Here is a 16702-nt window from a genome sequence, read left to right on the forward strand (position 1 = left end):
AATGATCACCACAATACATCTAGTTATCATCTGTCCCAATACAAAGTTATAAATGTTTTTTTTGTTGAGAACTTTCAAGATTTACTTTCTTAGTAACTTTCAAATTTGCAATATGTTATTATTGACAAGAGGCCCAGTGCACAGATTTATGCACCGGTGGGGTCCCTAGGCCTGGCCTCCGCCCTCTTGGACCTATCCTTTCAGAACTGTGAGAAATACCGTTTTATTGTTTACAAGCCATAAATAAATAAATAAATAAATAAATAAAACAAGAGCCATACATATGCTGTCTACAAGTGACCCACTTCAGATGAAAAGACACACAACAGACTGAAAGTAAAGGGATGGAAAAAGGTATTTCATGAAAATGGAAACAAACAAAAAGCTGGGGAAGCAATACTTATACCAGACAAAATAGACTTTAAAACAAAGGCTATATAACAAGAGACAAAGAAGGACTCAGTAATTCCACTTCTGGGTATTTTACCTGAAGAAACCCCAAACACTAATTCGAAAAGACATATGCATCCATACATTCACTGCAGCATTACTTAAAATAGCCAAGATATGGAAGCAGCCTAGGTGCCTATCAAAAGTCAAATAAAGAAGATGTGGTAAATACATGCAATGGAATATTACTTGGCCATAAAAAAGAACAAAATCTTACCATTTGCAATAATATGGATGGCCCTAGAGCAGTGATGGCGAACCTTTTGAGCTCGGCGTGTCAGCATTTTGAAAAACCCTAACTTAAGTCTGGTGCCGTGTCACATATAGAAATTTTTTGATATTTGCAACCATAGTAAAACAAAGACTTATATTTTTGATAATGCCATTTAACAAAGAAAAATCAACCAAAAAAATGAGTTCGCGTGTCAGAGGTTCGCCATCACTGCCCTAGAGGGTATGGGCAGAGTGAAATAAGTCAGAGAAAGACAAGTGCCATATGATTTCACTTATATGTAGAATCTAAGGACAATTTAAATGAGAAAACAAACAGAAATAGATTTATAGAAACAGAGAACAAATTGAGGGTTGCCAGAGGGAAAGGGGTTTGGGGGACTGGGTGAAAAAGGTGAAGGTATTAAAAAGAGCAAATTGGTGGTTACAACATAGTCATGGGGATGTTAAGTACAGCATAGTGAATCCTATATAATAAAAGGCTAATATGCAAATCGACTGAACAGCAGAATGACCAGTTGCTATGATGTGCACTGACCACCAGGGGGCAGACTCTCAATGCAGGAGCTGCCTCCTGGTGGTCAGTGCGCTCCCACAGGGGGAGTGCTACTCAGCTGGCGGGTGTAGCGAGTGCAGTGACTGTCGAGGGAGCCTTTCCTGCCTCCACAGCAATGCTAAGGATGGACTGCTGGCCAGTTGGACACCCCCTGAGGGCTCCTGGACTGCCAAAGGGTGCAGGCCAAGCTGAGAGACCCCCTCATCCCCCCTGAGTGCACCAATCTCGTGCACCAGGCCTCTAGTATAGTCATAATATTGTAAAAGCAATGTATGGTGCCAGATGGGTACTGGATTTATTGGGGGAATCACTTAGTAAGTGATCTAAACATCTAATCACTGGGTTGTACACCTGCAACTAATATAATATTGTATGTCAACTGTAATTGAAAAGTAACAAATTATTTTTAAAAACCAGGAAATGCTCTGGCCAGTGTGGCTCAATTGGTTGGAGGACGGTCCTATAAATCAGAAGGTCTCGGATTTTATTTCTGGTCAGGGCACATACCTAGGTTGCAGGTTGAATTCCTAGATGGGAGGTAACCAGTCAGTGTTTCTCTCTTATATCCATATTTCTCTTTCTCTCTCTCTTCCTTCCTTTCTCTCTAAAAATTAATAAGCATATCCTCTGATGAAGATTAGGGGGAAAAATCAGGAAAATAACCCTGACATATCTCTACTATGTAATCCTCAAACCCCACTCCAGAATTGCCCAGTATCCCAATAATGTATTTTGTAATTTTAAAAAATCCAGCTTATGAAAATCAGCTAAACGCCTGTCTTTATCATAGAATGAAGATGATTCTCAGAATTAAAAATAAAAATTATATACTTAGATTATGTTACAAACAAGACAGCAGGCCCCCAAAACTCCGCATTGCCGAACTGAGATTTAATTACAGTTTCAGCTCTCCCAGAAATGGAATCTTAAGCCAGTCAGTCAAGAATCACCTTGTTACCGGTCCAAAGTTCGTGTGCCTGATGCTTCAAAAGGCCAAAATTTAAACGTCAGAGTTGAAGAAAGGAAAGGCTTATTGATTGAGAAGGCATCAACTGAGAAGATGGGAGCCTTAGTGGTGTCTCAAATCCATCTCACCAAAGTACAGGGTTCAGGCTTCTTTTATGTCAAAGGAGGGGGAATGGGAGGGAATGTTATTGTAAAACTCAAGCCGCAAGCTGAATTCCTCTAATGGTTAGAAGCTGACCAAGATGTAGTGAAAGAGAGACCAAGCATTTCACTCTATTACAAACTGATCAGCATTTAGATAATCTGCCTAATGGGCCCCTTCCCTCCCCTAAAGGAAAGTAAACTTGCAATAACCAACCTACTTTTTTTGCCTAGTGTAACATGCTTGTTCCCATTCTTATAAAAGTCTTTCAGTTTGTAGAGATCCTCAGAGCTCTTTTCTCTCTCTGCTACGTTGGATGCTCCTCAGTTCAAATAGATTTTTGCTCAAACTAACTCAAAATTTTTAATATGTCTCAGTTTACCTTTTAGCAAATCCCATCATCTACAGATTACCACAATTAACCACACACACACACACACACACACATTTGTTGTACAACATTCCAAACTGTGTTCTATGCAAAAATTTGTTGTATAAGAATCCAAACTGTGTTCTATACTCCATGCACTATTTTGTAATCTTTTATTTTTATTCTACAGCATAGTATGGGCATTTCCATGCCAATGAGTACAGAAAAATTTACATGAGTGCTTTTTCTGAATGCCACCCTAGTCTAGTTAAGGAAGAGATGTCTTGAATGGCAAAGCTAACCAAATTCAATGATTACAGCAGCTAAAAAGAGGTCTGGCTCTACTTCCGCCCACATAAAGGAATTAGCATAATTTGACTGAAACTCTGACCTAATATATCCAGCTGCTTGATTACTGTTTGGATTCCAGCCTTGTGTTTTCAGAAGAAAGACTTCCCTATTGCTCCTAGACAAAATCCCCACCTCTAACCACTGGTAGGGTTACATTCTTAAACCTTAGCTGTTTTTTTGTAAAATTGGCTTTTGAAAAACTGCCTTGCCTACTCATTCTAGTTCCACCATTTACTGGTTTTGTGAAGTTAACTTTCTGAACCTCAGTTTCCTTCTGGCAAAATAGGGTAAATAATAGCTAACGACCTCATAGATTTATTTTCTCTCTCCATCTATCTATCTATCTATCTATCTATCTATCTATCTATCTATCTATCTATCTATCTATCTATCTATCTATCTATCTATCTACCTATCTATCTATCTATCTATAAAAGCCTAAGTGACTGTTATAACCGAACAACTAGTTGAATAGTCGCTATGACGCACACTGATGACCAGGGGCAGATGCTCAATGCAGGAGCTGCCCCCTGGTGGTCAGTGCGCTCCCACAGCCAACCTTCCATGGCTGGCCAGCCCCCATTGGCCCCTGGTGCTAAACCATTTGTAGAGGCCTGCTTCTGGGTTGGGGTTTCATACATAGCAGAGCAACTCCTTGGCTGTGATCTATTGAAAGTGAGCCCTCCACACAAGAGTTTGTCTTGCTCCTATCCTCTCCCTTCCCCAGGGGCCACCCGCCCACCGCAGTGATGGCAAGGGGAGGAGGAGGTGGGGAGGTGGGGAATTGTGAGGTGGCAGGACATCAACGGTGGTGTTGGTGTCCGGCATCCGTTCCTTCTGTGCCCAGCCCAGCGACCGTTGCCTCCTCTCCTGACCCCACTGAGGCCCTTGGGCTCAAGCTGGGACGGGGAACCGGGGTGGGTGGCAGCAGACGTGGCCCCTTTCCCAGGGGGAGCAAGGGTCAGCTCTCTCCTTGGGGCCGGTGGCCAACCTCCTGCAGTCCCTCCCCACCCCACCTCCACCAGCCAACCTCCCGCCATGGTCCCTCCCCTAGCCGGCCAGCATCCCTCGCCGTGGACTCTGGCCCAAGGCCCCTCCCCTCCCCTCCCTCTGCCTAGCAGGGGTGCAGACTCCGGCCGAGGCCCCTGCCTTCTCCTCTTCACCCGGCCAAGCATACATGTTCAGCTTTAGAAGTTATTTACTTATTGATGGTTAGTAAATAACTTATAAAGCTGAACGGATCGCCACGAGCCCAGCATTCCTCCCCAGGGACTCCAGCCCCAGGCCCCGCCCCTTCTTTGGCGCAGACTCTGGGCTGGCATCGCAGCGAGCCCAGCATCCCTCGCCATGGACTCTGGCCCAAGGCCCCTCCCCTCCCCTCCTTCCGCACATCCGGGGTTCAGACTCTGGCCCTAGGCCCCTGCCCTCCTTCAGTGCAGACTGCAGCCCGAGGCCCCTGCCCTCCTCTCCCTCTTCCCGGCCAGGGCGTGGATGCTGGGCATCCCTGGAGGCAGACTCCAAGAGCCCAGTGTTTCTTGCCTCGGACTCTGGTCTGAGGCCCCTCCCCTCCCCTCCTTCGGCTCAGACTCCAGCCGGAGGCCCCTGCTCTGCCCTCCCTCCGCCCAGCAAGGGTGCAGATGTTGGGCATTCCTTGAAGCGGACTTTGGCTGGAGGGCCCTCCCCTCCCCTCCCTCCATGCAGTTGGGCCAGACTCTGGGCTCATGTTGCCAGGGCAATGCCGCCAGCATCCTGCTCTGGCCACTATGGGCGTTGCCATCTTTGTCATGGGGTGATGGTTAATGAAAGTCCCGGGAGCCCATGGGCGAGGCTACGGCCTTGCCTCCCGGGGGGCGGTGAACGTTCTGGGAGCCTGTGGCCATAGCCGCCATTGCCTCCTGGGCGCTTGACACCTGCGTATGCAAATTAACTGCCATCTTTGTCAGATACTTTGCATAGTCACTCGGATTGGCTGGCGGGCATGGCTTCAGCATAGTGGAGGGACGGCTAATTTGCATGTTTGTCTATTATTATAGGATGGTATGTGCTATGTTCTATAAACTGTGTAATTATGTTTTTTCTGTTTTTTAAATTTAAATTCTTTATTGTTGAAAGTGTTACATATGTCTCCTTTTTCCCCATTGACTCCTCTCTGCCCACTCCCGCTCTCCAGCACATGCCCTCACCCCCTTACTGTCTGTGTCCATTGGTTATGCTTATATGCATGCATACAAGTCCTTTGGTTGCTCTCTTACTGCCCCTCTCCTAACCTCCCCTGCCTCCCCTTAGAGTAAAATGTGTAATTATTATTCAAATTATTATACTTTGTCTCCCCCCAAAAAACTGCTAATAAGAAATCTGACCCAGAAATATTTACATATTCATTTGTATTCAGTCTACTTAAAGCATAGTTTTCATCAAACCAATACTAAATAGACTTGGAATCACAGCCAGTTGGACTAGTCTTAACAGAAACCACCCCTCAACCCCCGAAACTCCAGAAGGATTAGAGACTAACTGTAAAAGAGGAAACTGGAAAGGAAATAGGAAACTTAGGTGAATATTTATCTGATTTTAGGATGTAAAGGCATTTTTAAACATAAATCAGGGAAAGAAATGAAAAGGACAGAAGTTGATAGATTTACCACTTAGAAATTTTAAGTTTCTATATGTTTTTAAAAAGACACAAAAATCTTTTCTACAAATCAAGCACTGTAAAATAACTCAAAGACAATGAAAGGCATAGATAACCTGGATGGGTGAGCTAAACAGAACAGTGTTTTAAAATATTTACTGGTGGGAGAGGGAGATGGGGAGAAAGGAAGGGAGAGGGGGAGGGGGAGGGAGAGGGAGAGTGAATTGACTTATTGTTCCACTTATCCATGCATTCATTGGTTGATTCTTGTATGTGCCCTGAGCGGGGATCGAACCCGAAATCTTGGCATAGTGGGACAATGTTCTAACCAACTGAGTTACCCGGCCAGGGCTAACAGAACACTTCTAATCTTTTCCCCTGCATGTAAAAGTCTTTCACAATTTTTCCTGATAGTCTGTCCCACACCCACCATCATAATCTCAAAAAAAGATTATTCTTGCCGAAACCGGTTTGGCTCAGTGGATAGAGCGTCGGCCTGCGGACTGAGAGGTTCCAGGTTCGACTCCAGTCAAGGGCATGTACCTGGGTTGCGGGCATATCCCCAGTGGGAGATGTGCAGGAGGCAGCTGATCGATGATTCTCTCTCATCGATGTTTCTAACTATCTCTCTCCCTTCCTCTCTGTAAAAAATCAATAAAAATATATTAAAAAAAGAAGAAGGTTATTCTTAATCACAAAATAACACTCTCTTTAGTTTGTCCTGATTATTTAGGTAGGTGCCACAAAAGTGTTAGTTTATCATATATTTGCAAGTCTAGAGTACTGAACAACTATTGTAACCATAAATTTAACTTTTGTCTGGAAGTTTTTATAAGAATATCAGGTTAAGACTTTCAAATCCTCTATTATTTGCTTTCCCAAGGCTAGGAAATCAAATCCAAGAAACTCTTACCACCAGATTTTCTTGCAGTTCCCATATATTTCAGTGAATTTTGAGGTCCTGAGATTTCTTCTGGAAATCCTGACTCAGTCTACCGGCGTGGTCAGAGCATTGTCTAAATAATGTCGGCTTAGGTGTGAACTGTTAGTAGTTTGAAGAATCTAGTTAATCTTTTTTCCAGGAGGCTCTGAGACCTTCCTATGTTGAAGACACAAACTCTGGTCTTTAACATATAGTAGAACATTCAAGCAAGCATTACAATAAAATAAAATAATAAAATAAAATAAAATAAAATACACTATCTGTAGGAGATAGAGACTTCAAATGGCTGTAGTGAGTTTTTAGAACTTTCAAATGTGAAAGGTCTGATGAAAGTTCATATCAAGAATAGGCAACTGGAAGAAAATTTGGTGATTCCTATGGCTTGTAGAACAAAAATCATAAAGCTATTGCAAAAAAAAATTATACAAAATGTCTCTAAGGACTCTAAGGATAGTGATGAAGCTTATTCTCTCTCTTTTTTTAAACTTATTTTTTTCTTGAAGCCTATTCTCAAAGAAATCAGTTAAAGTTACATCTGATTTGTAAAAGTGAATGAACATAATTTATATAGAGGGAAAGTCTTTTTTTTTTTTGAGAAGAGGGGGAGGAGAGGGGGAGGAGAAGGGAAGGAGAGGGGGAGGAGATAGAGGGAGAGTCTTGAATATAACATAATAATACTGAGATATTGTGTGTGTTGGTGTATATGTATGGGCAAAAGTAGGTTTATAGTTGTTCATATGGAAAATAGCACAATCATTAGTAAATAATAGTAATACAAGAATAAACTTGTTTGCATACTCACAACTATCTACCAACTTTTGCCCCACCTTGATGTATATACATATATATAATGTGCCAGGAATATGCCAACTATAAGCCAAGAATAACGAGTAAAGAGATTCAGTAATCTGAAATAGGCCTAGGTATTTGTATTTTTTACGAACTGCATAGATAAGACTGACATAATCCCCTACTAAAAATTTACTGGCCTAGAAGGTGGTAAATTCAAATTCAAAACAAGGCTGTCACCAAGTCAACATTTTGCGTAATATCTGAAATTATGACTGACAACAATTTGCTATGTCTAATATGATCAGGTCAAGCACCACCAAGGCTGATAAGTAAAAACAAATCTCCAGAGACTTCCCATAAAACACGTAATCTCTAGAATGTTTATACTATTTTATCTATACACATCTAACCTAAGGAAAGCTGAGCATCTCTTCTGATTGGGCAGTTCTTCCCATGCAATTTAGAATAGTAAATAGACCAAATAAAACTAACTGCTTTAAACACTTCTCTTCCTATAGGGTAAGAAACAAATCTTTGTGATTTTCTCTCAGGGGCTCCCTGGGGAAAGTATTTACTGAGACTTTTCCCCTTTTTAATCAAGAATAGAAAATAGAGCACTTTGGGGAAAAGAGAAAGCTCTTTACAAGCAGGAAACTTCCAATAATTGAAACCTGGATGCCTGTGTTCACGGAATCTTTGTAGTCTGTTCCTACAAATGGATATTATCTCCTACCCAGAAAAATTCTAGTGTAAGCCCAATTAATTAAAAAATTTGAGACCTTTTTTTAAAAAAATATTTTTTTTCAAAATGGAAGTGGGGAAATATGTTTTAACAAACAAAAACACTGTTACTATTTACTTAGCAATCCTATAGTGTAAAAAGTTTCTGGGTTCTGTTGCTGAGCACACTTTTAGTAAGGACTAAAACAAATAGAGGAGAATTGGGAAACCTAACAACAAAAAGAAGAAAGATTTGCCAGGGAAAAAATAAAAATAAAGAATGCAGTTTAAACTTGCCCTAAGCTTTGGGGATTTCTTATCCCAGAAAACATAAGCAGTTGTATTTGACTTCAGTCAACTCATTTTTTTTTTTATTCAGATTGATGATTACCCAGAATTTTTGAGTCCACAAGATAGAGAAATCAACCAACACATTCGGATCATCTATTCAACTGTTTTGAAAAAAGAATGTGAAAAGTCAAAAGATGTCAGGAAATTCTTATTACCATTTCACCATGCCCATGCAAACAACAAAAAAGGTATGTAATATACTTTTTTTTTTGTAATATACTTCTTAACATAACACAAGATACATTTCCTTATGAGGCAAAAAAGATAATGTTCTTTTTTTTCCCTCCCCAACTTTATTGAAGTATGACTGGCAAATAAAAGTTTTATATATTTAAGGTATACAGTGTGATGTTTTGACATACATATACATTGTGAAATGATTACCACAATCAGGCTATTTAAGATAGCCATCACCTCACATAGTTGCGCGCGTGTGCGTGCGTGCGTGTAGTGAGAACTCTTGAGATCTACTTACTTTGCAAATTTCAAGTACACAGTACATTATTATTAACTATAGTTACCATGCGGGACATTTTGGTCTCCAGAACTTATCCTATCTAATAAAAGAGAAACATGGTAATTAGCGTACGACCGCTACCCTTCCCATTGGCTAATCAGGGCGATATGCAAATTAACTGCCAGCCAAGAATGGCGGCCGGCAGCCAGGCAGCTGGAAGCGAACATGAGGCTTGCTTGCTTCAGTGACGGAGGACTCCAATGTTCCCCGCCTGCCACTGCAGGCCTCTGAGCTGTAACTCTAAGCAACTATGTTACAAATACAGAAGCTAAACAAAACCCCAGAAACCTGCTTTAGTCGCAACACTGTTTCAAATACAGAAGGTAAACAAAGGCCAGATACCTGCTTTCAGCAGCGGAGGCCTAAGAGCTGGAGTCTCAGAGCTAAAGCTGGCTCAGAATAAAAAAAACAAAAAGAAAAAAAGGAGCAGTTGGGAGCTTCAGTCACCTGCCAGCCTGAAAACAGCCCTCAGCCCCTCACCCAGGCTGGCCAGGCACCCCAGTTGTGACCCCCACCCTGAAGGGTGTATGACCAGCTGCAAACAGCCATCATCCCCTCACCCAGGCTGGCCAGGCACCCCAGTGGGGAACCCCACCCTGATCCAGGACACCCTTCAGGGCAAACCAGCCAGCCCCCACCCATGCACCAGGCCTCTATTCTATATAGTAAAAGGGTAATATGCCTCCCAGCACTGGGATCAGCGGAGCCGCAAGGCCACCCAGCACCGGGATCAGTGTGACGGGGCAGCGCCCAAACCCCCTGATCACCCTGCGGCTCTGTGTGTGACAGGGGGCGGGGCCACAACCTCTCTATCCACCCTGCTCTGTTCATGACAGGGGAAGGCACCCCAACCCCCGATTGGCCCTGCTCTGTGCCTGATAGGAGGAGCTCCCCAACCCCTGATCACCCTGCGGCTCTGTGTGTGACAGGGTGTGGCGCCCCAACCCCCTGATCGGCCCTGCTCTGTGTGTGACAGGGTGCAGCGCCCCAACCCCACCCCCCCCCCCCACCCCACGGGCCCTGCTCTGTGACGGGGTAGAGCTATAACCTCCCCATCGGCCCTGCCCTGGGTGTGACAGTGGCGGCGCCCCAACCCCCTGATCCGCCCTGCTCTGTGTGTGACAGGGGGCAGTGCCCCAACTCCCCTATTGGCCCTACTCTGTGAGTGACAGGGGGGAGCTTCTCAACCCCCTGATTGGCCCTGCTCTGTGCGTGACAGGGGGGAGCTCCCCAACCCCCTGATCGACCCTGCTCTGTGCGTGACAGGGGGGAGCTCCCCAACCCCCTGATCGGCCCTGCTCTGTGCGTGACAGGGTACGGAGCCCCAAGCCCCCTGATGGGCCCTGCTCTGTGCGTGACAGGGGGTGGCGCCGCAACCTCCCCATCGACCCTGCCTTGAGTGTGACAGTGGGCGGTGCCCCAACCCCCCAATCGGCCCTACCCTGAGCATGACTGAGGGTGGCATCGAAACCTCCCAATCCGCCCTGCTCTGTGCATGACTGGGGGTGGCGCCCCAACTCCCCAATCGGCCCTGCTCTGAGCCCGACCAGGGGCTGCACCTAGGGATTAGGCCTGCCCTCTGCCACCCGGGAGCAGGCCTAAGCCAGCAGGTCGTTACCTCCCGAGGGGTCCCAGACTGCGAGAGGGCACAGGCCGTGCTGAGGGACCCCCCCTCCCCCCCGAGTGCACAAATTTTTGTGCACCGGGCCTCTAGTATATATATAAAAACCTAAGTGACCATTCGACCATTCCACCATCTGATCAGTAGCTATCACATGCACTGACCACCAGGGGACAGACGCTCAATGCAGGAGCTGCTGAGCTGCAGTGACTTGGCAGCTGTGGTTCTCGGGTGATGCACCTGGAACCCAAGAGGAGGGACCTGGTTCTGGGGTACGTCACTCAAGAACTGCTCTCTCACAACCCAGGACGCCTCGGGAGATGTTGGAGAGCCAGTTTTGGCCCGATTCCTGCAGGCCAGGCCGAGGGACCCCACTGGTGCATGACCCGGGACTCTAGTAGTCAATAATCTATATATATAAAACCCTAATATGCAAATAGACTGAACGGCAGAACAACGGAACAAACAAACAACCAATCAATATGATGTGCGCTGACCACCAGGGGGCATGCGCGGAATATGGTGGGTGTTGGCAGCAGAGCACAGAACATGGCGGGTGTCGGCCGTGGCGTGATGGTGGAGCAGGTGAGCGGGGGCACCAGACCAAGGTGGGGCACTGGTCGCTGTCATCGGGGTGAGCCTCCGGTGATTACTGAAAATTCTTTGCTCTCGCGTGCCATGGTCCTGCCCAGCGCTCGCAGCCGCTGCCGGCGCCGCCCCGATCGAATCGCTCCATGCCGTCAGTGGGTGTGAGCGGCGACTGCCAGCCCCAATCGCCCCTCAGGGCTTCTCTAACTCCCCCTACTCCTGAGGGGCAATCGGAGCTTATAATTTTGTACTTGTAAGTTTGTGTGAGAATTTATGAGCACTCATAGAATCAGTGACTACATCTTCTTCATAAACTAAATCAAATAATGTAATTAATTACCAAATAACTTTTCTTTATTTTTAGTCAAGGAAGAGAATAATGGCCCTGTCTTATGGAGAGGCAAAGAGCCTAAAAGTCTGGATGAATCCTCTGTCGGGTGAGATTGTTGTTTGGAGTATGTTTTTAACTTGCTAACCAAAACTTATTTTCTATTACAATTTTTTTTTTTTTTTTTTTTAATGCTTTTCCTCTACTAATGACTTTGGAGTTCTGTTTATCTCACATATGTAATAATGAAGAAGGTATTTTGAGAGAACTTGCTTTAAATTCAAATCCGGTTAGTTAAATAGTAAAGTATAATTTTTCTCATTTCAACAGATTATATAAATGCCAAAAAATAAATAATTGATTACAATTAAAAAAAACATTTATTGAGTGCTGGTTCTGTGTGGTGAATACAGAGTAAAGCATAGTTCCTGTCTTTGAGAAGCTGATTCTAACCGGGATACATGATATTTGCATAAATAAAGATAATACAATGGGTACCTGCTACATGTCATCAATGAGTTTGAGCAAATTTCCAAAGAGATTTAAAGATGGGAAGGACTATGTTCAGTTCTGGGGAGAATCAAGATGCCAGACGACAGTTGGTGAAGGATATTGAAAATGGCGGTGAAGTTATTGCAGTTGAAGAGAATAGCAGAAGCTAAGATTGAGGCAGGGAAAAATTGAATATGTATTAGGAAAGGTATGCAGCCTAGTGCAATTTAAAAAATACACCAAGATTATTAAATATAAAGTTAAAAAGTAAAATTGGGCCCATATTTTGGAGGGTCTTACAAATCCAGGGGAAAATTTTACATGTTGTTTCATAGGACATGAGAAAACTATTGAAAGTTTTGAGCCAGAGAATGTGATAAAAATCACTCTTACAGAAAATAACCTGACAGTTGTGCTGAAAATGGACTGAAATAGGGAGAGACCAAAGGTTGGTGGGAAGCAATTAGAATCTGAATTGGGCTAGTGGTAGTGGGAATAAAGAAAAAGGGATGGATGAGAGAAATTGGGGAAGTAAAAACTACAACTGTCAGTTGATTTAAGGAACATAAGAGAGATGGAGAGATAAGCCACTGTGGTTTCAAGCTGGGGTGAGTGCAAGGTGATGCCTTCCAGAGAAATAAGGATGTCAGGGGGGATCAAGCCCTGTACTGGTTTGCACAGGTTAAGCGTGAGGGCCTCTGGCGGAGAAGTTCATCTGGCACTGAAATTTCAGTCTGCACAGTGGGAAAGAAGTCCGGGTATAAATGCAGAAAGGAGCTTCCTAAGCTTCATAACTCAAAGTGTGATGCTGTTACACAGTCAGTATCTAGACATTAGGAGGAGGAGGGGAGCATAGCATTCTAACAGCTGTGAGTCAAGAGATACATAGGCATGTGGAAAATTAATGGGGGTTGAGGCCTTGAAAGACAGGATAGGAAAACAATGCAAAACGCTGCAAAGAAAAAGTGAGCTCCCGGCGGGGGGGGGGGGGGGGGGGGGGGGGGGGAGTATTCACACACCTGTGGTATACCACACTGTGCAGTAACCTAGGCTGCCGAGAAGGGCCCTGGCCCACTGCACTGTTTCTCGCCCTCACCTTCTCTTGCTGTTTTATCAAGATGACCTGCAAGGTCTCTTCTGAATCTAAATTTCATTATTATAACTTCCTTTCTCACCAAAAATTGATTATTGGTTTAGGAAGATTCTTTTTTTCTACTGGGAATACCTCACCAATTCGCTTTACACAATTTTAACTTTACTAGTACAACCAACTATTCTGGATGAGAAAGTTGGTTATAGTAACTGTAATTTTCTTACAGGTTTTTAGGATTTAAGGAGTTAGCTTTAAAAACAGTCTCTGTATTCATGTCAGGGTTCTCAAGTCTTTGGAGGTTTTGATTACATTTGAAGTGGAAACATCAGAAAAACTTACTGGCTAAGAAAGGTTGATGAGTAAGTGTTCTGTTTCGCACTACAAGCCATACAGAGCAGAGTGCACCCCAAGACCTCTTTGTAATGCTGGTATTGCTGAAGGGACCAACAGTCTGTGTAACCAAACTCTTTTCACTAGGGTTTCTCAGTGGAGTGCTATTGGCATTTTGTGTGGGACTCTTCCTTGTTGTGCAGAACAGTCCCACGCAGTGTAGGACTTGCCTTCTCTGGCTCTTGCCCACTAAATGCTAGTAATACTCCCCATCATTGTGGCAACTAACACACAGCACCACACTTTCCAGCAAAACCACCCCTGTTGTTTCTAGCTGACAACACACTTGCAAAGTTTGTTTGCATTTCCTATCCTGTGCTCTATCTCCCTTCTCTGTGAATTCCTCTTTCTAGCCATCCCTAGTACGCATCCTTGTTCTCCCTATACAATTCTGTACTTGGGTTTTTATTGACACCACAATGTGATAACTTAATACTACACATTTAAACTGGTTCCCCCTTCCCTGGGATTTCCATTTTAATTGGCATCAAAGCCAGAAGCTCAAGGGAAGCTCTATTAGTAGAATTTTGTTTTAACAGATTAATTTTTTTATTGATTGATTTTTGAGAGAGAGAGAGAGAGAGAGAGAGAGAGAGAGAGAGAGAGAAACATCAATTTGTTGTTGCACTCATTCATGAATTCATTGGTTACTTCTTGTATGTGCCCTGACTGGGGATCGAACCCACAACCTTGGCATATCAGGAGGATGCTCTAACCAACAGAGCTCTCCGGCCAGGGCTTAAAAGCTTTTTGACACACAATAAGCTGTAATATTTAAAGTACACAATTGGATACATTTCTTTCTTATACATATACCAGTGAAACCATGACCACAATCCGTAACTATTGCTCCTTGCTGCACCATGGCCTGGAAACTTTTTCAAGTTAGTATGATGGGGCAGATGTTAGTTCTCACCTTGTTTCCCACTACTCAGAGCTCTCCCTCTTATGTTGTCTGATGTCCAGTGTCTTAAAAGCTGATTTTTTCTTTCTTCTTATATTTTCCTAGTTTTTGGTCGTTTCCGGTGGGAGGTATATTTAGTCCCTGTTAAGCCATCTTGGCCTGAAGTAGAAGAAAACTAGTAGAATTTTAAGCATATACCAATACATATGGAAAAGGATTTGGACCTGTCTCAGATCCTTCCTAGAGCCAGTGATGGTTCCAGAATCTCAATAGAAGAGATTCCATAAAAGAGGGTAGCAAAAGGGGGAATCAGGTGTCTCATGTACTTGGAATGTATGTTTATTTGGAGTGGCTTGAAGCTCTTTTTCCGTTGGTAGGCACGGATGCATTGTTTTTACGTAGTGTACACATGCATTTATTGTGGTGGCTTGTTCGGAGAGGGGGTGGAGGCTATTGGAGATCTTAGGGAGTGAGGGGCATGAATGCCCCTTCTTCTTGGCCTCTGTCTCTGGAAGCCTGCTGTTCCAATTCAACTCACCAGCTCCAGTTCCAGACTGTGATAATGAAGATAACCCTGAAGCACAGAAGGACCCCAATTATCGAAGAGTCATGTATCATGCCTACTAGTCTGCCTTTTACAAAAAGATAGACCAAAACACTTTTAGAAAACTTTCTTAACAAAGTTGAGTATCCAAAACAGGATTAGGGAGTCAATTCAATAGGAGAGCTCATTTCTCCAAGCACTCCTGCTGTTTGAGGTTAGATTGGCTATGCAGCTTGAACTTGCTTAAATAAGCCGGAATCTGGGACACTGTTGCTGCTTCCCAACGTGCTGTTACTTTGAGATTAGTTTGTGCTCTCAGCAGCCTGCTGGTTAGGCCATGTGAGGAGACAACCCACACCCATTTGGAGTGTGGGAATAAAGCTGACCTGGAATAACGGCAAAAATTCATGGTTTTTTCAAGCATGGCCTTGCGTCAGAATCTCTCTAGGGCTCATGGAGAGTTCAGACTCCTGAACTCCAGCCTAGGCACTAATACTGAGGGATGGGACTCAGTAATCTGGTTTTGGAAGCTCTCTAGATGCGCCTGTTAGCTAGCTACCAAGGTTTGGGAATTCCTGGGCCAGGTAGTTTACTCCTGGATTATTGAGACTCCTGAGTTCGACACCCATAATATATCTCTAATCCATCAACATTTTTTTCTTATATTTTAACATTTTAATCTAATTATCTATTTCAACTTGATAGGTTTTTAGCTCTCCACAAAACTAAACTCTCCATTTTCATATTAACTGAACTACTTTCTTATCCTTTTAAAGAGTTTCTTAAATCAAATAATCATTTTTTTATAATTTGCCATTTTTCTTGATAGAATCAATACGGCAGCCTATAGGTACAATTTATTCTGAACTGAACTCGCATCTAACAGGTTTTTCTGAAGCTGTTCAATTCTGCCTGTTGCTTTTTGGACTGTGACTTTTAACCTGACATTTTCAGTCTCAAAGAGTTTATTTGTCTTTGATGCAGAGGGGAAAAGGAGAGAAATGATTTGTGCATATTTTTGATTTGGAGTTCTCTTTCCCATTTCTCTCATCTTTTTTTCCTTTGTGGCTGTTTTCTCCCTGGAGATACATAATCAGCTCATTAGAAAAACACTTGACTTTTAGCAACTTAGTTTTACAAATAGGAGGTTGCAAAGTGCAAATTCAAGGTTCCAGAACTCTTACTTAGTATTGAACTGCTCTTTAATCAGACTAGTAATGAAGGGCGTTATTGAATTTAAAATGAAGGATACAGTTTAGTTTTATGAGTTGGCTTGTTTAACTAGTGAAGCAGTAATGGCCATGGCATTTTCATTTATGCTGCCAAAACCATAATCCTTTTTAGAAACCCTTCTTAAATCCCCCAAAACAGTAGGTTTTTTCCATACACCTGAGTAAGTAACAGTTGATTAAGTGAGACTTTCTGTAACTACATGCAATCATGTTGCTGAATTTTCACATGAAACATATGTTGTGCCTGACATGAACATTGTAACATATTTTCATAACATCATCTAACATAATCTAGGCACTGGTTAATTAACTCTCTTCAATTTCTGATAGATCCTCCCTTCCCCCAACTGGGCGGAGTATAACGTAACCTGCAGCCAGGAAAAACCTGAGTGACTAACCAGGTACCTTATATGGACTATACATTGGACCACCAATCCACACCTGCCAAATACCCTAAGCCCTTGTCCTATATGGAAAATGCAGTAAGCC

General features: G+C 43.4%; 1 protein-coding gene and 1 long non-coding RNA gene across 5 annotated transcripts in view; one reads left to right on the forward strand and one right to left on the reverse strand.

The window, feature by feature from the left end:
• The window catches only part of CUNH12orf56 (chromosome unknown C12orf56 homolog), a 60018-nt gene that overhangs the window by 12683 nt on the left and 30633 nt on the right, over nucleotides 1-16702 (forward strand). The window contains exons 2-3 of the mRNA XM_036299816.1: nucleotides 8533-8692; nucleotides 11595-11667. Coding sequence (XP_036155709.1) covers nucleotides 8533-8692; nucleotides 11595-11667 — 233 coding nt within the window. The remainder of the gene's footprint in view (nucleotides 1-8532; nucleotides 8693-11594; nucleotides 11668-16702) is intronic.
• LOC118651065 overlaps nucleotides 1-16702 on the reverse strand; it is an 88485-nt gene that overhangs the window by 12417 nt on the left and 59366 nt on the right. For 2 of the 4 annotated variants that reach the window (XR_004966096.1, XR_004966093.1), the window contains exon 3: nucleotides 14450-15011. The exons of 1 other annotated variant lie outside the window; for it this stretch is intronic. This is a non-coding gene — a long non-coding RNA (uncharacterized LOC118651065). The remainder of the gene's footprint in view (nucleotides 1-14449; nucleotides 15012-16702) is intronic. One more of the 4 variants, XR_004966094.1, reaches the window with a different exon arrangement.

The sequence above is a fragment of the Myotis myotis genome, unplaced genomic scaffold (genome assembly GCF_014108235.1).
Source record: "Myotis myotis isolate mMyoMyo1 unplaced genomic scaffold, mMyoMyo1.p scaffold_m19_p_3, whole genome shotgun sequence".
In the NCBI taxonomy this organism is placed as follows: Eukaryota; Metazoa; Chordata; class Mammalia; order Chiroptera; family Vespertilionidae; genus Myotis; species Myotis myotis.